This window comes from Miniopterus natalensis, chromosome 12 (genome assembly GCF_054644295.1).
Source record: "Miniopterus natalensis isolate mMinNat1 chromosome 12, mMinNat1.hap1, whole genome shotgun sequence".
NCBI classification, from domain to species: Eukaryota; Metazoa; Chordata; class Mammalia; order Chiroptera; family Miniopteridae; genus Miniopterus; species Miniopterus natalensis.
In genome coordinates this window covers 69,118,833-69,141,647 of record NC_142092.1, presented here as the reverse complement: position 1 = coordinate 69,141,647, position 22,815 = coordinate 69,118,833, and the positions used below count along the sequence as shown (strand labels likewise).

The 22,815-nt window shown below is 45.8% G+C and overlaps 1 protein-coding gene and 1 pseudogene across 3 annotated transcripts in view; both read right to left on the bottom strand.

The window, feature by feature from the left end:
- Nucleotides 1-22,815, bottom strand: part of SLC25A25 (solute carrier family 25 member 25) — a 31,834-nt gene that overhangs the window by 5,494 nt on the left and 3,525 nt on the right. The window contains exons 1-4 of one of the 3 annotated variants that reach the window (XM_016211023.2): nt 9,941-10,159; nt 1,999-2,125; nt 1,821-1,908; nt 817-928 (exon numbers count right to left, since the gene is read on the bottom strand). In XM_016211023.2, the coding sequence (XP_016066509.1) occupies nt 817-928; nt 1,821-1,908; nt 1,999-2,125; nt 9,941-10,159 (546 nt within the window). Of the gene's footprint in view, nt 1-816; nt 929-1,820; nt 1,909-1,998; nt 2,126-4,035; nt 4,325-9,940; nt 10,160-22,815 lie in introns of those variants that run through there. The other 2 variants (XM_016211024.2, XM_087822941.1) reach the window with 2 other exon arrangements.
- LOC148091879 (large ribosomal subunit protein eL29 pseudogene) lies at nt 18,117-20,826 on the bottom strand (annotated as a pseudogene).

The following is a 22,815-nucleotide window of genomic DNA, read 5'->3' as shown; positions in this document are numbered from 1 at the left end:
AGCTGACACAGGCATTTCAGCTGAGGATCACCAGGCTGGCTGTACTGAAGCGATCAAGCCAAGGGTGAACATTCTCCTGAAACTTGATGTGTAACCAGATCACACTGGCAGAACATTATGTAAGGCCTTAGCAAATATGAGAGGGTGCAATGCCTGCGTATCACCCTCTCTTCTGGGTGGCATCCTGGCTGGTCAGACAGAGTCAGCTCGTCTATGACCTGTGGCTCCAAGCCAGACCCAGGGTCAGCAGTCCACATAATTTCACCCAACAAAGATGCCAGGTGTCCCCTGAGGGTGAGGCACTGGTCTGGGCACTGCAGGAGACTGACCAGGAGGAGCACCTTGGCCTCCCTTCCTGGAGTTGACAGCCTAGGGTGGGTCAGACTAAAATCGAGGGGGTGCTCAGCAAGGACCAGCAAAGAGGGACACATCCTCCATGAAGGAGGCTCAAGGGCAGGGGAGTCAATGTGGACACTACCAGTGAGGGTGCAGATCTGTATTTCTCAATGACAGCTCTGACGGGGTGTTTAAAGTGGGCCTTGAAGAACAGGCAGCCTGTAGGGACAGGAGGGCACTGCTGGCAGAGGAACCCTGTGTTTGGGGAATGGTCAGGCCATTCAGGTGTGCGAGCGTCTGGGAAATGGAGGGGGCATGTGGAGGGCTTTGTGGGGCTGGCAGAGGAGTAGACAGTCTTGCTACTGTACGGGAGGTAAGCTGGGCCCCCCACTCCTTGGATGGGGACTGATGCTGGGCAAAGGGGACCCTGTGAACAGACAAGGGGGAAACTGCCTTCGGGCTCTGGGAGAGAGGGCTCACCGTGGAATGCTTCCAGTACAGAATGATCTCGGGGATGTTTTCCACTGGATGTAGGAGGTGGTAGTCTCTCCACTCGTTCCAGTCGATGGTCATCGTGCCATTTTTATCCATGCTGCAAGAGAAACACAGGTGCCCACTGTAAACAGGCCCCATCTGTCAGCCACACTTCCCTCCTCCAGGTGAGCCACAGGCAGGCACATGGCCACCGAGGACACCACAAGGGTGCCTCTGCCCCAGGAGACAAGGCAAGGTGGCTCTGCACTTCACTTTGCACAAGAATGGGATATAATGACACAAGGACCACATTCCGATCAGGCACAAAGGTTAAGGAGGGAGGCAGTCACCAGGGTGACACGGATACTTACTAGGTTACAGGGCCCCAGAAATGGCCCGTTCGTATTCTGACAGACAGACAAAGGAGGATGCACAGGAGAGAGGAGAGACAGTACAAATAAGTGCTCTGAGCAGATGTCAGTGAGGCACGCACAGCATAGCACAGGACACGCCCCGCAGAGCCCAAGCAGCCCAGGAGGCTGCTGTCCTGACCAGCGGGCTTTGGGCCCAAGGGACCTGGAGAGGCTCTACCAGGAGGATGCTGCTCCTAGGGACATTCTGTGCGACCTCCCTGCACAGCAGCAGCCACGCCATCCCCCAGGAACACCGCCACCTTCGACCTGTCTTTCGGGGCAGCACCTGATTATGGTGTTAAGCCCACCTAAGTGGAGGGCTGATGAGGCAGAGAAGGGCATCCCCTGCTAGCCTCTCACCTACTTGATGCCCCCCGCCTAGTCCTTTCTCCCTGAGGGTCACTAGTGGACAGGCACACTTCCAGGTGGGACCTGGCACCTGGGGAGGGGTTACTTATTCATCCCTTCAAACCACCAGAAGCCAAAGTTCGGAGAACAGGGTCAGTACGGTGGATGACACCAGAGTTAGTCCAGGGACGTTTCTTTCGTCACACTGAGTTTCGTTAGGCCAAACACAGGGACTGGCTAAGCACTCACCTCTTGAGAATTTTCTCTGCCTGCTGTTCAGATATCTTGACCCCCAGGTCCCGCAGGGACTGCATGATCTCCTGAGAGTCGATGCGTCCTGCAACAATAGAGGCTGTGAGCTGTGAGCCGGGCGGTGGGGAACCCAAGACAGGGCCGGCCACTGGCTCGAGAGGCAACGCTCACTCACCATCATTCTTTTTGTCCAAACTCTTGAACACCAGCCTCAGTTTCTTCTCATGATCCTGGAGATAATGGACGAACTCTTCAAAGTCTAGTTGCCCATCAAGGTCTTTATCACCAGCTTGTACAATTTTCTATGAAACAAAAGTAAGGTTTTGTCCTTTAGCTCATGCACCAGCTTGTCCCTTGTGGAGCCCTGTCCCCAGGAAACAACTGCATTAACCCGTGAGCAGAGGTGGCCCTAATGACCCAAGAGGCTTCCCCTGCTACAGTCCCTAAGCCATCACTTGGATCCCCAAGGACTGGCCAGAACCCAAGAACCCACCTTGCTTTTCTTACAAGCAAAGAGAAAAAGGTATTACCCCCACCTCCCACCCCCGGGGCCCTTTAGGCAGAGGCCAGCAGTGGCAGGCTTGGTGAGTTCTCATTCCAAGTGTTTTAAAGCCCAACTTGTCATACCGCCAGGGTCAGCTGCTTGGCTCCCCTGCAGTGCTATCCCTGGCGCCAGGCCTCAGCCCACATGCTCTCAGCCCAAATGTGGATGGCCTTGGAGTTCCAGATTCCACCAGGAACTCTGCAGCTTGCTTTTTTTAATCCCTACAAGTGGCAGTGGCCCAGAACAATCGGTGGCCAGGGTGAAGGTATGGGGCAGAGCTGGCCCCTGCCAATGCCTGCTTGGCAGAAATACAGTCAAAGAGAACTCAGGAGGCTGGAGAAGCAGTAAGAGCTACAGGGAACTATTCCTGGGCATGTGCTTGATGGCACACCAGTCTCTGACCTCAGGGGAGCCAGATGACATAACCAACCTCAGCTCCCTCAGCCAGGCACTGTACAGTAGGGGAGCTCTACTTAGCTTAGTGACCCGAGAGGCTTGAAGAGACCCTGAGGTCCTAAGCCATGGGTCCTGCTAAATGCATTATCTCTAGTAACCCGCTGAATCCTCACAAGCAGCTCTAGGAAGTAGGCACTATCATATCTCTCATTTTACAGAGAAGGAAACAGAAGCTCAGAGAGGTTAAGTCATTTATCCTAGCTCACACAGCTAGGGAAGTGATAGGTGGGCCTCAAGCCAGGCTTGTTGGACTCCAAAGCAGCCTCCCTAAAGATCCTGCTGCCATTCTAAAGGTTAATCTTAAGAAGGTGGGGACATACATGAGTCACTCCAACCCAGCAACACCCCACAACTAGGAACAAAAATCTCCTAAGGAAAATGGTTATAGTCTTCTTCCTGTGTTGACCAATTCTCTCAGCGAGAATTCACTCACTATCCACAAACCAATATGGGTTTCCAAGTCTTCTGACCAGTGGGTTTGGAAATTGACAGACTACTGGCAAGCTGGTGTTCTCCAATGATTACGATCAGCCACTCTCTAAACCACCTGGTGGCTCTTTGTGATTGCTCTGTCACCAAGGGTGCTAGGAGGAGGCCTGGGCAGATGCCATGTCACCTAACACAATCCCAAGAACAACGCAGTGGGTGTGGCTGGAATGTGAGACCAATACTGGTATTTTATCTACTATCTGAAGTTATGTTAACTTCCTGCAGACACTGTGCTCTCAGCCAAGAATTACGTATGGGGTTGTCACTGCAGATTTATGGTAAGAGCGGAAATAGAATCTACATGCCGTTCAGGGCGGGGGTGAATGGTAGGCACGAAGCTCTTTGGTATCTGGCTGCTCTGCCACCAAGGTGAACCACAGGCTTATTGGGATGAGTGACCTATGATACTGCTTCCACCTCCAGCTCAGAGAAATAGCCCCACAGCAGCTGGACTATTCCTCCCTTCTCAGGATCCCCCCTACCATTCCTCAGCAAGAGAATTCCTTTCCATTTCTTCCAAAAGTGCCTTCCCTATAATTCAAGTCACAGGAAAGCCAGTCATTCCCATGAAGTAGCCCTTTCACAGGCTATTGCCACATGACAACCGTGGGAAAAACTCGCCCATTTCACGGGTATCCCCCTACCAGCACTCGTTCATTCACTCAGCCAACACTGATGAAATGCCCGCTGCCTTCCCTGGCCTAGCATGACCCCCATACACACCTGCTTCCACTGGCGGAAGGTGGAGAACTCCTGGGAGGGGATAAAGACACTGAGTTTGAAGATGGACTTCAGCTCAGAGGGAAGCCCCTTGGACTCGAAGTACTGGAACTCGGTCTGAGCCTCCCCGATGAGCGGTACATACAGGCACAGGCAGAGCATGCTGAGAGGGAGAGCCGGGGCTCAGCGGCCACCCGCCACAGGAGCAGTTCTGGCAGCGTGGAGAATGGGGAATGCTGCCCGCAAACTTGCGCAAGATATACTGGGGCACAGCTGTCGTAGGCTGCTCAAGCCCCGCCCTTTTACTTAATTGAAAAAATCCCTCCCACTCTAAGTCCTGCCAACAGCCAATCAGCACAGAGCCCTGGATTGCACAAGAGGAGGTATAAAGATCAGGACTGACGTCACTCGCTCCCCAAGTTAACTCTTCCAAGACAGACAGAGTCCAAACAAACCTCATCCCCAGGCCGCACACCCCTCCAAATGAACAAATAGCCTTTAGCCTGTTTCTCCACAAGGTCCCCAAACACGTCACACAATATGGTGATCTTCCTCTCCTTAGGCAATCATTCCCAACAGAAAAATAAGTGGATGTAGAGATTGAATCAATGCTTACTGACGAGGCCCCATTTTAGCTGCGAGAGTATAAGGGGGGTGGTGGGATGGTTGAGGGCCAGGTCCCCAGTCATCCATGAAGTGGCCACACCGTGGGTTCATTCATCCGCAGGGGAGCTGCCCCAGCTGGCTGAGCCCTCGATTCAGGCTGCCTTGGCTACACGGCCACCTAGACACAGTTCTGACCAGGTCCAGTGCCTTTTCCAGGCCACTCCACTAGGTGAGCACCTCAAGAACCCACCCATTCCCCTGCAGGATTCTCCAGGGAATCCCACAGCACTGAGGCGCTGACATGATGGGGACAGGAAGAGGACACTGTAGGCTTAAAGGTCGTTGTACTAAGGGACTCCCCAGCAGCATCAATCTGGGGTCAGCCAGGGCCTCACCTAAGACCCACAGAGGTAGTCTTCAGAGCCATGTTCACTCAGAACACTTGACAGGTCAGTACAGCTGTAGCTTTCTAGCCTAGAATTGTGCTGCTCAACATGGAAACGGTTAAACTTTAAATTAGTTGAAATAAAATGAAAAATTTAGTTCCTTGGTGGCACGGCCAAAGCTCAAGTATTCCATAGCCACATGGACTCAACTGAGCATGTCCACACTGAGCATGCCCACCATCACAGAAAGTTCCCCTGGGCAACGCTGCTCTAGGAGGTCCCTTTGAGTTGAGGGTGAGAGAAGATATCAGGTCCTGGAAAGTCAAGATTTGATCTTTATTTCAGGGTGATCCTCTCCATGCCAGCCTGCAACCGCCACCTCATTCCTTCCCCACAGAAAGTGTCAGAGATTCATGCTGCGGAGGAAGAGCCCGTCACAAAGATGAAATGAAAGTCAGTCTCGCTTGCTTCTGCTACGAAGTACCACTTCCTAATATAGTCCAAATCGCACTACCAGGAGGGATAAGACTGGGGGGCTATCATTTGGGGATCAAGAAAAGTAAAAGGAATTTCTTAATTTGCTAAAAAGCTTTTTGCGAAGAACGTGAAAAAAGGATTTTAAAATAAGATGATGAAGCTTACGGAGTATAACATAAAACAGATTTTAATCAACTTATATGACATTTCTGCCCTTCTAAAAGATCTGATGACGAGCCTATATAAACGAGTCTTGGGCTTTGCTAGGGTGGATCCCACAAGCTATTCAGAGGCAGCTCAGGACTGTCCAGGTAGATTTCCACTTAAATCGTCTGACACTCAACTGTCTCTTAAACTGTCCAATCCAGAATGTTCGGCTTTGGGGCTATTTTATCTCTATTGTTGGGATGCTTGAACGCTGGAGTTTATTGTTTCAAGCATTTGTACCTCCTGGTGTAGAAGGAGCCCTTGCCTTGATCACGGAAGGTGCTGAATGTAAGTAGTTCCTGAATAAATGAATCAGGCCTGGCAGGCCTTAAGACCCCAATTCCATCCACCTCAACAAAATAATGTATTTTTATTTTTAAAGGAGGTTCGCATTTATAAACAAAAGGGCTGAATTTCAAAATGCTGATGTTCCTTCGTTAATTTATTCACATTTGCTTCTGAAACAAAAATAAATTACTCAGATCTGTTGAAATGTCGCATTTCAATGATGACTGCAGTTCTTCCAAAATGGCAAATATTTTGACTGAATAAATTGTCAGCTGGAGATGTTCATTTCCTAATAAAATGTATTTTTTGCCCGGCAGGCCATGGCTCAGTGGTTGACCTAGGATCCAGGAGATCGCAGCTCGATTCCCGGTCAGAGCACATGCCTGGGTTGCAGGTGTGATCTCCAGTTGGGGGCGTGCAGGAGGCAGCCGATCAATGACAACTCTCTAATCATTGATGTTTGTATCTTTCTCCCTTCCTCCCTCTGAAATCAATGAAGATATAATTTTTTAAATGTATTTTTCACATAATTTTGGTAACTGTACCATTGAGTTTTTTCTTTTTGTACCATTGAGTTTTATGATGTATTTACAAGACAAATCTGAGAAGAGATTAGAAAACAATACCAAATAAAAGTGAAACCTATATTCAATGTGTAAGAAAAAAAATTAAAACATTCAGCAAATAAGAGCAACTATTTTAAAGAAAAACTAGAATAGAATTTCCCTGATTATAACAAAGCTCATTGCTTTACAGACCAATGGTCTCTGGAAATGTTCTCTGAAAAGTCTGGCATGTTTGCCAAGGTGTTACTTTACAATGTTAACATTAATTCTATTCCAATGTTAATTTTCAAAAGGGGTTATAACTTTAAGCCAATCTCCAGGCACCTAGTGTCCAAAGTAAATGCTTTATCCTTGGAATTACAGACAGAGGGCCCAAAGGAGCTCTGGAGTCGCCCCTTAATCTCTGAGATGAGCAAACAGGTCAGGAGAGGTTGACCAGGCCCCAGGTCTTGTTACAACAGCCATTTAACAGCACCTAAACCAAACCTGACACTGCCAAAAGATCTGAAATTAGTTTCCAAAGAACTCTTGTCAGGCTGACACTGAGAACTACTGTAAGAAGCACCTCAAACTGGAAGGTGGCAGGTGTGTGGGAACAGTGTAACCCGACCAAGTTTAAGCTTAGTCTTGGCTAAAACACAACAAATGAATCCGTGTTACTGCTTCTGAACACATATAAGAAATACAAATGAGGAAGACTAAGGGCTCATGCTCATTCCTGATGTCTCACCCCAGCTCAGGCTCTTTAAGATCCCAAATCTAGCTGTCTCTCCCCCTCCTGCCATCTACCAGTCTTTTCTGCTCTCTTATTCTAATTTTGTGACCCAGATCCACTTTTGTTTCTTCTCTGAAACAATTAGCATTCAGGAACAATGACAGCAACTCTAGGTTCCTTCAAATTTAGTGGTATCAGATTTCATCAACTCCGTACAGTAGTTCCTCCCAGAGCATCCTGTCACCCCAAATCGGCCAATGCCACCACCAGCTTTCCTTGTTCTACCACTCTGCTTCATGCCAATAAAACAGGTGCTTCCTGAATGTGCCAAAATACCATGAGTAAGGCCAGGGCAGGCAGACTACCTTAGGGAGTGCAGCATTAGGCCATAAAGTATTCCCCCTCCTCTGCAATGACTCAGACCAAGCCAAAATATTAATATGCAAAGGAGCCTTGCCAGCATCCGGCTGCTCTAGCCCCGCCCACCCCTACAGCTCTGGAACCTCATTTGCCTCTGTGGCTACAATGTCATTTGATGATCAGGTTGCCATGACAGCCCAATGTAGCTGAAACCTGCCTACACTTGGCAATCAGCCACACAATAAGCAAAATTATCCGGGCTTCAGAGAAGACAGCCCCTCAGGATCTGGAGGGCACCTCCCACTCCAGACTAAGGGCTTTCTACTCGACAGCAGACTCACTGTCAGCTGAAGATAAAGGGGAAACAAGGACAGTCTCTAGAATAAAAGCTCGCAGGGAACTGACTCACTAGCAGACATATTTAGATAGGAAGTGAGAGCCAAACAAAGTCGTGCTGCTGGCAAACTGAGAAGCCTGAGAACCAACCTGAACTTCTCTCTAAGGTTTCCATAATGTTTGGGGAGCCTCCTCCTGAGAGAAAATGGGGAGGCCAGGCCCCATTAGCCAGTGATCACAAACCCCAAAGCCTACCTTTAAGGGTACCTGCACTGGGAAAGGACACAGGCTGCAGAAACGCTACTACTATTCCAATACTCAGTTTACCTGCTTTTAAAAGAGTCCGCACCATCCAGATATGTTTGCTTTTTTGCTTCAAACCAAACAGGCTGATTCACCCCCCTCTTGTGTGTCGTCCCCCCCCAAGCCAGCTGATCTGTCTCCCTCCTGAGGCAGTGAAAGGTGTGCATCTCAGGTTCAGTCCTCCTCAATCCTGACTCTGCAGGCCAGGAACTAAGCTGTTCAGAACAGAATGTCCCAATGGAAGGCCACCCTGGGAGAGGGCTGGCAAGAGGTGCCAGTATGAGTCTACAAAATGGAGCAATTAATTATTAAAGTCAAAAGTAGGTGACTTTAAAAGGGAGCCAGCCAACTCCTTAATTCCTTAGCCACAAGGCAAGCTGGTCTGTAGATAAATGTTCCTCACAAAAGATAGTGCCACAGCCATTTTTGAGCTCATCTAAAACAATCAAAAGGCAGAAAGTGACACCTCTCAGAGCATATCCCAGGAATAATACAGATTCAGAGATCACTGCCCACCTGGAGCTCATCACAGTCTAAGGATTCTTCTCAATGCTTAATCTTAAAAGACTGCGAGTAAGTTGTTGCATCAAAGGTCCCTCCCACTTAACAATGGAAAAAGGAATATTTATTTATTATAAATGTAGCAATTGAACAAACATTTTTTTTAGGAATCTACAACATGCCAGACACAGGGCAGATTCTCCTTCTCTAGTTGGTTTTTATTCTAAGAAAGGAGAAAAGATTCAAAATAACCAAAGCTCAGGAAGTGAGCAAGGTCACTCCTACTGCAGGCAGGAGAAATCTCAGCTGGACGGCACCTCCGTTCTCACCCTAAGAACTCCGCTGGTCCCATTAGAAACTGCTTTCTTAAGGGAAAGTGAGACAATGCAGGGCGAAGTTCCAGACAGATTAGGGCGAAATCTCACCTCCACCCCTCAATTGTTTAACCCTGGGCAAATTACTTAACCTTTCTGCACCTCAGTTTCTCATCTACAAAATGGGGGCACCACTTACCCTGGCTTTTGTGTAGATCAGATGAGATAACCCACGCTCAGGGCACGAGATGGACGGAAGGCCCTGGCACTCAACAGACCCGCAGAACCAAGAGAGGCACAGGCCCCTGCACCAGGAAACTCCAGCCTCTCCTCTGACCACTCCCTTCCTCTCAGACCCAAAGGCCCTCTGCCCGCCAAGGCAAGGGGTCTGACCTTTGGAGCGCAGGGCAGGCTGGCTCTGCCCAGCTCCAGGCTGTTGGGTTCAACTTTGAAGGTCCACTGTGTTGCTGGTTTAGCTCAGTCCTCCCTGATTTGTTCAGATAGGCTAGGCCATAAGACACATTGTAATCGTTTGTCCTTTACTTTCAAATGGCTTTCTGGGGCCATTTGAAATGGCAAATCTTCTATTCCATTCAACCTTCCTTCCCCTAATGTCCACACTGAAGTGGTCATAATAGGGTATTAACAGGGTAATAAAGCTTTCACAGTGGCCACAGAAAGATTCTGGGCTGAAGGTCTGGGTCTCTTTATTGTCTAACACTTCTTCCCGGCCCCCAACACCAACCTAATGGATTTATAAGTCCTCTCTTCTTCCCCACACTCCTTTTTTCAGGAAAATGTTCCTAGGCCAGTCCCTAAACTAGGAGGTCCTCTTGAGGTTGCCATTACCTTAGGAAACTGCTCTGCAGGTCCAACCACCAGCAAAATGGTGGGTCTCTTTTCCGTGGCCTCAGCCCTGCCGTCTTGTTTCCCCAAAAAGCTGGACATCTGGTCTCCCCGAGCAGGAGCTGGGGTGCCTCTGACTTCGTTATCGTTCCCCTCTTTGGAGCCTTGGCACCCAGCCCTAGGGAAAAAGCTAGACAGAAAATGCCACAGCATCTGCAACATCACGGCTTTCTCCCAGCGTCGCTGACGGTGACTGGTCACTTTGGAGGAGGAATGTGACCACAATACCAAGGGTCGCTGGCTACACGGCTGCTGGGAAGACCAGCCTGGGGAGCTGTGAGGCTGGACGCTCTGCATGCAGTGGCTGTTTCCTGCGCTTTCAAATTTGCTAGCACTGCTGTCGTGCCTGGCCTGAGAAACAGCTCACTCTCGGGGAGCCCCGCCGGGTGGCTGGCAACGAGCAGAGAGCAGCTGGAGCTTCTTCAATAAAAACTCACTTCTGCAGGTGGATGGTTAGCAAATGTTTGGCTTTTTAAAAAAAGGAAAAAGCCGTAGCCCAACAGACCTCTCCCGGAGGCAGAAGCAACTTCAAGCTCCCAATTATTCAACTGTCCTCGCTCAACTAATGATCATCACAGGAGCGAGAACCTGAGCACCCAGTCTGCATTCGCACTGCAGCAGGGCGCGGCCAATCGCCTCCGCCGACACTACCAAGTTCATTATCCCAGCCGGCAGCATCCCTCCAATGGCCGCGGCCGCCTCCCTGCCCTTCTGCAGGGAGGAGCCAGGGCACCTCCAGATGAGCTTCCAAGCTCACTGAAAGCGCCCCGCGCTGGCTGCCGGCTCATCCGCAGGAGCCCACCGTCCTCTCCACCTCGGTTACTTCTGGGATCACATTCACCATCAAGTTTTACATGACCAAGAGTCCCTGGCAACACTTTTCCTTGTTCCGCGATCCCATTCTCTCCATCCATGTGTGACACGATGCACGCCACATCACAGCTGCTACTTCTCCCATGTCTCCCCGTACATGGTGAGCTGCCTGGGGACAGGGGCCAAGTGACAGAGCTTTCTACCCCTAGCACCCAGAACAGGTACAGATTAAGTCTGCAGACTGAACTGAGTACTTATTATGAATACAAGGGAATTAATCTTTGCTTATTTGGTTCTTAATTTACTAGCAGACACACGCAGGGACCAACTACTATCCCTCACAAAGGTGACCCTTCGATACAGTGTTCATAACCATTGTTTTAAAAACACAAACATGAGAAAAGTTTGATCAATTATGCTGGGAAGAGTATGGGGAACTGTACACCCTCGTATACTGTTATGAGCATGTACATCAGTACAACCTCTCTGAACAGCAATTTAGTCACAGCTACCAACACTTCAAAAGTACAAACTCTTTGACACAGCAATTCTACTCTAAGCAAGTCATCCTATAGATATATTTGCACATGTGAGATTACATATACATGTATATGATATATGTGTGACATATATATATGTGGTCAAACATAAGGATACTTTTTGCAGCCAATTGTTTATAATTGCACAAGTTTGGAAACAACTTAAAGTCCTCTAAAAGGGGAGTGGGTACATAAATCATGGCACATCCATACAGTGGAACCCTGTGCAGCTGTCCAAAAGAATAAGGCAGCTCTATACCTACTTTGTAAAAAATAGTGTAAGTGGAACAACTTCAAAATGGAGGCGGAGCTGCCATCCCAGGGTAACTGCTTACTCCTCAAACCTTTGTAATGGTAAAATTGGGCAAATTAACCTTTGGACTGGGCCTAAAGTAACACCGTTTTCCGAACAACTGCTTGTTATGGCTACCAGACAGAAAATTAAAGACATCCCTAGAATTAGCACTATACTTATCTGAGGTACAGAAGTTCCTTCCTTGGCTTATTAGCACCCATAGAAACTCCTTCCTTCTATTCATGTAATTATGCTCTTTCCCTTTCTCATAAATACCCTTTGCTTTTACCTCCTAATCGGGTCACTATTGGGTTTCTGCCTGAATTAGTGCTTCCTGAATAGCTGTTCTTTTAGATCTCAAATAAACACTTGTTGCCTCACACTATGGCCTTTTATTTTTAAGTTACCACTCTTATGGAATGATTTGAAAACATCCTGCTACATGAATAAAGCAAGATGCAGAAGAAAGGGGATAGTATGCTGCCATTTATTTCTAAGCTTGTATATGCGAAGAGTATCTCTGGAAAGACACTAACATTGAAGAGGTGGTTTGGGGCAGGGAGGAAACTTGGGGGTCTGAAGGGAGAAAGGCAGAACATTCTCATATCATGTGAAAACAAATCACGAGCATGTATGACCAGGCATACACACATACATTCAATTATTTAAAAAGAAAACACAAGAAGGGACATCAAGTTGGCCAAAGAAAGAATGACCTTATTGCCCTAGCCGGTTCGGCTCAATGGTTAGAGAGTCGGCCTGTGGACTGAAGGGTCCTGGGTTCGATTCCGGGCAAGAGCACGGACCTCGGTTGCAGGCTCGTTCCCCAGCCCTGGTCGGGGCATGTGCGGGAGGCAACCAATCAATGTGTCTCTCTCACATCAATGTTTCTTTCTCTCTCTACCCCTTTCACTCTCTCTGAAAAGCAACAGAAAAAATATCCTCGGGTGAGGATTAAAAAGAAAAAGAAAAAGAATGACCTAATCTGGAAGCAGTTTTGTATGTTAATTAAATGCACAGTCTTTGGAGCCAGACCCCACTTTCAAGTCCTGGCCATGACTTACTAGCTGTGTGATCTTTACCTCTTTGTGCTTTAATATCCTTATGTGCAAAATTAGAATAGTAACAGAACCATATTGTTACTTCATAGAGTTGGTTAGAGACTAAATTAGATAATATGTTAAAAGCTCTTAGAATCTCAGTGACCAAAAGTAACCACACTCCCCAATAACTTTAATTTAAAAATTAAATTAAAAAAAAAAGAAGAAAAAAGTAACTACATAAATGGTCTGAACATAAAAATTCCTAACTGGAAATGCCATGGCGAGTAATCACATCCCAGGACTACAGCTTCCTTAGCAAAGATTAAGCTTGAGCGAGCTCTGTCCATTGTTCTTATGCATCTCGATAACATACCTTTGAAATATCAGAGTAATTTTCTTTTCCAGACCCCTTGGAGGCACAACCACTGGCACCAGAGCACAAAACCACAGAACCCCTCGTTGTCATCTGGTTGCCCCATACTATCCCTATGTGCTGTGAACATTAATTATTAACTATTCTGTATCCACCAACGTAAAAGTATGTGTTTCTCATTTTGCTTTTTATCCAGTCCTAGAGATTTCCCTGCTTTGCTTTCTCCTGCCTCCTTAATCTACCCTCATGTTTTCATGTAACCCTCTTTAGGTTTTCACCTTTGAGTCTAGTGTATAAAATAAGCTGTAAAACTGTAATTCTCCAGACCATTTTCTCAATCCATTGAGATCTTGTTTCCAAGCATGTCCTCGAAAATGTGGCTCAAATAAACTTTTCTACAGGTTTAGATGTTCTTTCATAACTATTAACTATTTTATTATCATTATCTAGAACATGATTGTGAGCTCATGCAACTAATTAGCTTTTTTGTTTTGTTTCCTTTGTTTTTAAATTGGGCACTGTCCCAATTACCCTTTATTTGTATTCTGCCCTTAATCTGGTAATCTTTTCAAGTTTAGAGGGATCAGAAAGCACAGTCATGGAAAGGGGAGCTGCTTCACAAATAAGTTATTTTAATGCTGTGAAAGAGAAAAACTGCAGGTCCAAAATGGTGTCACTTATGCTAGAAGCCCACGAGACCAGACCTAGATTTTAATACCTGGTCTAATTGCAGTTTAAACCTCTCCCACAAACATAATCTTAGTCAACCAGTCTGGAGTTTTCTGGTTAAGCACTAGTAAGGTATTCTGTCACCTGGGTCCTCTCCATCCCCCACAGAAAGAAGAGGCAAGAGACGATCTGTATGGCAAAAACCTTGCCCCCCCCCCCCCCAAAGATGTCCTGGTCTAAGAATAATCCTTTTTTTCTTTTGTTAATAGCTCCCTTGCCTCACCCATCTTCCTATAAAAAACCTTCCATTTTGCACAACCCCCCTGGAGTGCCCTTCTAGCTGCTAAAAATAGGACGCTGCTCAATACATGAATCGCTTAATAAAGCCAATTAGATCTCTAAATTTACTTGGTTGAATTTTGTTTTTTAAAAATACTAAGAAGAGCCCATCCAGAGCCAAAACCTCTAACTAAACAAGTAATCCTTTCATGAAAACGAATCTTGTTTTTAATGCACGGAAAGTCTGGTGAAATGGAGGAGACATTGATATCTTGGGTCCCCATCTACAAACATAAGAGAAATCCCGTATTTAGTCGACTACTGGCTTTTAATTTAATGGACACCTACATACCACAGAACTGAGTTAGGAATTCAATATGGAGTTAAAAGGACCAATTCACCTTCCTGCCCAATAAAAATTAAACACCCAGACAAAATATATAAAATGATGGTTTTCAAGACATTGGACTTCAGGTGACGAAGGGCAGTCACTCCTGGGAGATCCATACAAATGAGCTGAGCCCACGATTGCCCAGCTTCCTGGCTGGGGTTTCCAAGCTACAGTGTAGCGGGTGGGTACTCAGGCAGAGCCCAGCAGTCTCTCCATGTTGAAGGGTGGCAGGAGGCCCAGGGCAGCTAGAATTTGCAGGGCCCAGTACTGAATAGGAGGGAGCTGCTCAGGGCCCCACAGAGCCGCAGCACAGGCAAGAGGAAATGGCCTGAGGGTGGGAAAAGAACCATCCAAAGGCATCAGACACAAAGAACAGTTCCTGTTCCCACCAGCCAGAGTGGAAACCTCGTAATACAGAGAGGTTCAGGAAGGGTACTCAGGGTTATGCCTCAACAATGAGGCAAAACTAGCCCTACTCTAAATGCTATTCCTGCCTAACTAAGAACGCTTTAATATACATATAAGTGAAATCCATAAAGGCAGAGACAGGAAAAATATTTAAGAAATAAAGACCAGATTTCCCCTCAAATTTATTGAGAACTACAAATCCACAGATCCAAGCTCAACAAACACCAAGCATAAGAAACAACCAGACCAAACCAAATCAACAAAAACTACTCAGGTAAACCACAATTAAATTTCTGAAGAACAGTAATAAAGGGAAGTATCTTAAAAGCAGCTAGAGAGAAAAAATACCCATTACATACAGAGAAACAAAAGAAAGAATGACAGGGGACGTCCCATGAGAACCTACTAATGCAGAATTCTAAACCCAGAAAATACCTTCCAAAAGGAAGGCAAAATAATTTTCAGACATACAAAAACTGAAAGAATTTATCACAGCAGATTTGCCTCACAAGCAATGTTAAAGAAATCCTTCACTTAGAAGGAAAATGGTATCAGGTGACAATCTGAATGTACAGGAAGGAATGGAGAGAACCAGAAATGGTAACTGTGTGGGTAAATATAAAGGACTTTTTTCTTATTTAAATCTCTTTAAAAGGTAAGTGACTGTTTAAAGCAAAAATAAAACAATGTACTGTCAGTTTATAACACATGTAGAAGTAAAAAAAATGTATGCGAACTGTAGCACAGAGGCCGGGAGGGGAGGAATTAAAGTATACTGCTTAAGACTCTTAAATGGTTGTGAAGTGGTATAGTATCAGTCGGGATTGGCTGTGATATATCAAAGATGTATACTATAATTAGTAAAGCAAGTGTCAGAGATAGAACGCCAATAAAAGATAAAATACAATTATAAATGATACTCAATTGCTCAAAAAAAGGGAGAGAGAGGTTCTTCAACCACAGTGGAATTAAATTAGAAATCAAGGAAAGAAAGGTATCTGGAAAATACCTAAATATGTGGAGCCTATTCAACACAATTCTAAATAATCCATGTGTCAAATAGAAATCAAAAGAGAAATTAGAAAGTATGGTGCATGATGTAAAAGCGCAACATATTAAAAGATCTCAAATCAATGGCCTTCTGCTTCTGATCTTAAGAAATCAGAAAAGAACAAATGAAACCCAAAGTAAGCAGAAGAAAGGAAATAATAAAGTAGACAAGGAAGAGACGGTGTCTTATCTATCCTAAAATCTCTCTTGTTCACCACCTAACCCAGAGATCAAGGAAAATGGGAGCAATTGCATACTTTGTCAATATTTTTATTCTAAAGCCCCTTTTCCTGAATCTCTGATTTCCTCACGGGTTAATGCAGTATGTGTCTTTCCTTACACTGCAGCATCACCTAAACCAGCAGGATCTGGCAGACCGTTAGTGTCTTTGGATTACATGCAATTACTATAAAACAACCCTACCAGGCTTAGCTTTCTTGTGTTTGAGGGACCACCCAAGTCCAATGGCAGGGTGGGCAAGTGTAACCCTCCTGCAAGTGAGCTCATAAACATCAACAGAAACTGGTTAATATGAGGCTAGTCACCTGCAGAAGTAACCCACTCGTCTAAGAATCTAGAAAACAAGAGACCTGCTGAATAAAAGTGAGTCACAGGAACTCCTACACTTTTCAGAGAAAACAGCAGGTTCTAAAGGAATGAACCCCCAGAGGGAGCCCCTTCCAAATTACCCTGAAGAACTCCCCAGAATCTTATAAAACACGGCAGAGAGCCCCCCACAACACACTCCGGGGCAACGCTCCACGTCTCACATCTACCAATTTAATCACTTACTACCTACCTATCTTAGAATCATTATTCAGAAGACCTGTTGTCAAAGGGCCCGCCATTAACACTCTTTTTTTAATTGAGAAATGAAGCCAGGTTTTATTTGACAGAAAACCAGACTGATTTGCTTTGAAAGTGAAGACTGGCTGGGCCGATGAGGTTGTGCGGAGGGCACTTGCCACAAACTGAAAGAGTTGAATCTGCAAAACTAAGGTTTTCGGCAGAACCAGAACCCAAACTGACAGTCAAAACCACTTAAAGCAGACACACAATATGCCAGTATTATATCTCTGCAGCTTTTAAACTTATGACAAACATTTTCGGATGGCAACTTGAGTACATGCAAGGGGGCACCTGTTTTCTAAATTCTTTCAGGACAGTACAGGAGCAAGAGTTTGAAGATCTCTTTTATACACTGATATACGGTAGCGATTTATTATTTTAGAGGCACAACTGCAGCAGGTAACTAGCCCTCTCCTCCGACATGAGTCAACAGAAGTTAAATGCTTCGCGGCCACGTGCGGTCCTGAGCAGCCCCGTGGCAGCAGGGTTTCTGGATGGAAGGAGGACTACTGAGCCCCTTCCGCCCGCGACTCGGTCGACAATTAGACAACGAAGAGAAGCCAGGCGCTCGCCTAATTTGGCACAAGCAAAACGAAGGCCTTGAAGATGACAACTGCTATCATAAAAAAGGTGAACTCCTCTTAATCTATTTCCATTTTAGGAAATAAAACCAGAAATTCTAGCTTTGGCGAAAACTCCTGTGAATGTGGAAGAGAAGGAAGCGTGACAGAGAAAACGGTCTCTTGGCCGGCCTCTGAGGACTCGTGGCCAAAAGCCAGTCCCCATCGAGGTCCCAAGTTCAAGGTCGATGCCTACTAACAAAGGTGTTGTTTGCTTTTATCTAACAGAAAGTTAGAAGTGTACGAAATTAACCCAGTTTTAGTTGGGTTAAGTGTAGGGCTTTGGATGTAACATGTAAATTAAAGTCCTGCAGAAGCAAGAAGAGACCACGTAGGAACAGCATCATTTCTCTTTTCCTGCTCTTCTAAGAGCATGACTCTCCTTCAGATTAAACATGTGCCGAGTATAAGGGCAGGGGAAGAATATGGTGTTGAGGCCGGCATGTAAAAACCCAATCACCTAAAATGATCAGAAAATTTTCAGCCGATCCAAAATTGCTCGTCAGTGGGGGCCAAACGGTTCGCCCAGCTGGGCCTGCTTGCCGCAGCCGTGATCTTCACCCACGCCCCTCTTCTCCGCGGCGGAAGGCAAGGCGGCAGGCGCATTAGTAAAAGCAACACTAAGTGCTTTCAGTTTCTTAAAACTGATTTCAGCTTACATGCTAAAACTGAGGTCATCTGAATGAGAGCGAATATAGCTGTCAGCAGCTGCTTGCTCTGTACCGAGAGAGGCGCCGGGACGGGGTAAACCACCCAACAGCTGCCTTCAGGATGAGGGCAGTCAAGAGAGGTGTGTGTAACAGCTGGTTAAAACCAAGCCAGCTCTTAGAAACAATTCAGGCAAGGCGTTTTCTAGCTATAAAACTACTTACCAGAGACTATCTTCACTTTCCATATAGGTTAAAGAAGAGACTCTAGCAAAAAGAATACACCGGAGATGTAAATAACAAAGGGGAAAAAATGTACTGTCTATAAATGCAACACTAAGGGGTGCATCAGGGATGTCATCTCCCCGCTCTGGTGCCCTTGTGGGACCCTGGACAAGTCATCTAACCTCTCTGGCTATAATACGTGGGGACTGAACTGGACACCTTGAAAACCTTTCCAGTCCTAACATCCTGTGGGTTCAAACTCAATCTACAGGCATTACCCAAAAGTGATAGCAGCATTTTACATGAGATGGGGAAAGGCCAGCAGGTTGAGGAAAGTGGGCACTGTAGTGGCTGGTTTAACCAACAGGGCTATTCAATTGTGTCGAACCTACAGACAAAGATTTAACAGTTTGTGCTTACTTATTCTTGGTGATCTAAACTACCTTCTCTCTGCCCACTACCGCTCTTCCCCCAACATTTCTGTGGCTTTTGAGAGCTTTCTCACACAGTGTTTTTTGCATATTTTAGAGTTTCACATCAGACTCAGTGGAGGGGAGGGTGGGCTGGGGGAAGGAAGGCAGGAGGCCAGGGGTTGATGGAATGTGGAAGCTTCTAAAGCAACAGGAAGAACAGGAACAGCCATCTCCAGTTTCCCCTTTGACCTTGGGAAATTCAAGCTTTCAGGAAAGCCACAGCCAAGAGTTGAAAGCAGATAAGAAGCTCATGTTCTACCTTTGTACTTCATTTGTTTACTTCAAAGGAAGGTGCATCTTTTAGACAACAAAGCCTTTTTTTTTAGTTATTGTGTTGGGTCTTTTATATCCCATGCTTAGGAAGAGTGTACCTATCATTTCAGTCACTGCTTCCTGAGCACCATCAGGGGTCTTAAAATGCTGAGCTAAAGTTATGCACAGATATGGCAATGTCATAAACTGAATATCAACCTTGCCAAGTTTTAGGGGCTAGTGGAGTATCTACAGCCATAGTAGAAAGCAGTGTATGTTGAGCTAAATTGGGTAGAGTCAAAATCCTGGGTTCAGCTACTGGCTTTGCCGTCAAGCAACCGGGCCTCTAAGCCTCAGCCCCACTTCTGCAAAATAATGCAGTGAGTGAGAATCTCCAAGGGTTTTAACTAAGCTCTACTTAGCTTCCATTTTCACATCAAAGTGAGCTCTGTATTTGAGAAAAGTCCATCCATGGCCCATTTCCATCCAGGGAAACATTTGGGTCAAAGACAGTGTTATGTATAGTGATTCTACCACTTCAATAATTTTTTTTAATGTTTTTATTGCTTTCAGAGAGAGGAAGGGAGGGAGAGAGAAAGATCAACGATGAGCGAGTCACTGAATGGCTGCCACCTGCAAGCCCCTTGCTGGGGACCGAGCCCGAAACCTGACCAGAAATTGAACAGTGACCTCCTGGCTCAACCACTAGGCCACGCCAGCAGGGCACTACTTCAATAATTTTTAAGAAAATTTCTGCCACCAAGATTCTTTCTTTTTCTTTCTTTTCTACAGAGGCCTCTACTGTGGAGCCTTTGTGGGGGCCTGGGCACCTTTGGGAGCCTGAGCCAGAACGGCAGCTGCAGCCTGGGGCTTGGTTTGAGGCTTGGCCTTTGGCCGGCAGAGTCTGAGACCCTTGGCAATGTGGGCACGAGCACATTTCCCAAGCTTGGGGTGAGCAATGTAGGCAAGTCAATTGAGTTAGGGGCTGCTGCCTGTTGGGATGATAGGCTTGACCTCTTTGGGCTTTACAAGGGCCTTAAGAGTCTGGGCATATGCACTCACGGCCTTGGCATTGTTTGCCTGGATTTTCTTCAGGCCCTTCTTGTTGGGTCTCTTAGCAAAGCCCACGCTCTTCAGAAACTTAAGAAATTTGTGCCTTTGTGATCAGGGTTTCCTGATGCAGTTTCTATGCTATTTTTGGAACTGGTTGTGCATGGTGTGGTTCTTGGACTTGGCCATAATCTGCACTGAAGCCTGTGGTTCCCGAAGCCTTTTTTTGTTTTAATTTTCCTATGTCCGCAGAGGGCCCAGGTTCTCTGCAACCCACACTCCTCCCCAAACTGCGGAAGGTCCTCTCGACTGACAGGAGACTGTGCTCTGCCTGGGGGCCACATGCCCTTTACTACTGGCATCCCCAGACTTTCTACTTCCTCTGTTCCACTTTTCACCTAAGCAATTCAGGAAAAATGTAGATGATTATGAGCAATTCTGGGGATCTTATTTTCAGACTCAATGGAGGAAAGTCACTTTGTTAAACACCTAAGTGTCAGACACTGTAACAGGCTCTTTATACACCTCATCTAATTTAACCCCCACCACAACCTGATGAAATAGGTATGCATACCATGTTTCTGATAAGGAAACAGACTTGGCGAGATTGGGTAACTTGCTCAAGGTCACATGGCTAGAAGCAACAGAAACAATATTTGAACCCAGGTTTATACCACAAAGCCCATATTGTCCTGTTTTAAAAAAAAATCATTTGATCTGGCCCTGCCAAGGCAACTGCAGGCGGGACTCGAAATTCAATAAATCTAGGAGCTTTTATCATAGCTAATTTTTAAGTTGATAATTTTGTATGGCCCCCAAATGATGTTATAAATAACCAAATGGCCCTTGGCAAAAAAAAAAAGAAAAAAAGGTTCCCCACCTCTGCCTTAAATTTACAAGTCAGACAACTAGAACTCACCAAGGATCCCCTGTTCAACACAGAAACACACCTGAAAGATCTACACATTGGGATATCTGAAGGTGGGTATACTGGAAAGAGTAGGGGAGGGGGGACAGGGGGAAGGACAGGGACAATGGCTGCAGACACAGTTCATTGCTGTGACTCCAGCCAGCACGGTGTGTGTGTGTGTGGGGGGGGGGGGGTCAGGCTGCAGCCCTCACAATGTGGCCTAGAGCATAAGAGGGACAGAAGCAGTTTCCCTCCCCAGATATGCACAACCATCGCCAGAGTCAGTTTTAGAATATTTTCATCACCTCAAAAAGAGCCCCAAACCCTCACCTTCTTTCTCTCCATTCCCCTCCCTTCCCAGGCCTAGGCAACCAACCACCCATCTAGTCTCTGTATCTAGCTTTCCCTATCCTGGGATTTCATATAAATGGGTCATACAATATATGGCCTTTTATGACTGGCTTCTTTTACTTAGTGTGTTTCCAAGGAAGTCTGTCCTCTTAATTAACTCTCCTGGTACACTGCCTCAGATGAGGGACCATGGAAGCTGTGGACAGCTTATTGTGAGAAGTGCATGATAAAGCCCAGTTCTTATAGCAACAGAGATTACAAGAAGATAAGACAGTTTTCAGATACTTAAAGGGCCCTTGGATCACTTCTGTGTATTGCTCCTGAAGGTAAACTTGGGGCTAATGGGAGGTAGATATAAGCAGACAGACTTTAGTCTGACATAAGAAAGTACTGTACTCACAATCACCCCAACTAAGTCCACAATGGCATGGCTGGCCGGCCATCTGTGAAGGATGCTCCACGAGGAATGCTCCCCACACTGGGTAAGAGGTTGGACTATGATGGCCAGTGACCCTCCCAAGACCGACTTCTTTGGTTCTGGCAAATTCACATCAGTATAAGAAATGGTTAAAATGAAAAGTCTGGCCCCACTTAACAAGACTGACTAGTCCTCTGTTAAGTACAGCTTTGTCACTGAATTCAACCTGCAGCTGTACTCAGCTGGACTGGAAATGAACATCAGCAAAATATTTGTTTCTCTCACTCCCCTGTGGTTTCTGTGAGATTTCAACAATTAATGACTCTTTCAACACCAAAGGAATTCATCCAACTGAAGCTCCAGATCTGGCCTACTCAGGCTATATTCTTATTTTTCACCTGGTCTTAGGATCAGTGGATTTGATCCCACTTTTCCAAATATCAACTAATTTTTTTTTAAATCTTCCTTTAAAAAATTCTATCTTGATGATAATTACTTCTAGCCAGGAACCAATTTTGCAACAATATAACACAATCAGTTTAATAAATGAACTCAGCCCAAGTGGCAGATAGCATTTTTCTTTTTCTAATGGGCCATTATATTATACCAAATGATGTCTATCTCTTTCCTGTGAAAAAGGCTCTGTTTTTTCTGTAGACTGTCTTATCTAAGTCCAGCTTCCCCCCAAATGACCACACATTTAAAAGATACAGAGTTTAACAGCACTGTCTGATTAAGCAATACTACCAACTTGACCTTAATGATCTCCCATTCATTATTTCAGATCAACAGAGATTGCCTCAGGTGCACTGCTCAGGTCCAGGAGAGAATTAGGGCAGGGTGGATTCTCACTCTCAGATAGGATAATCTCTGGATAATATTAAAACCTATTTTAGGAAAAACAGATGTGGTTCTAAATTGATCTCTCCTCATCTTTCTCAAGTTCTCCTGAAAGTCCAGGTAGGAACTCTCTTCATGTCCCTCAGAAACAACTGGTATAGTTAAAGAGGAGTGGAGCACAAATCAGCAGTTGGTTCTAGTTCTTTCTCTGGTCTAATGAGTTTTGAGGTTTCATAGTTGTTTTGAACCTCTGTTCCTTCCGCAGTAAAATGGGGTGAAATTATTGTCTTGCCTATTTCACAAAGTTACTGTGAGGCTTAAAC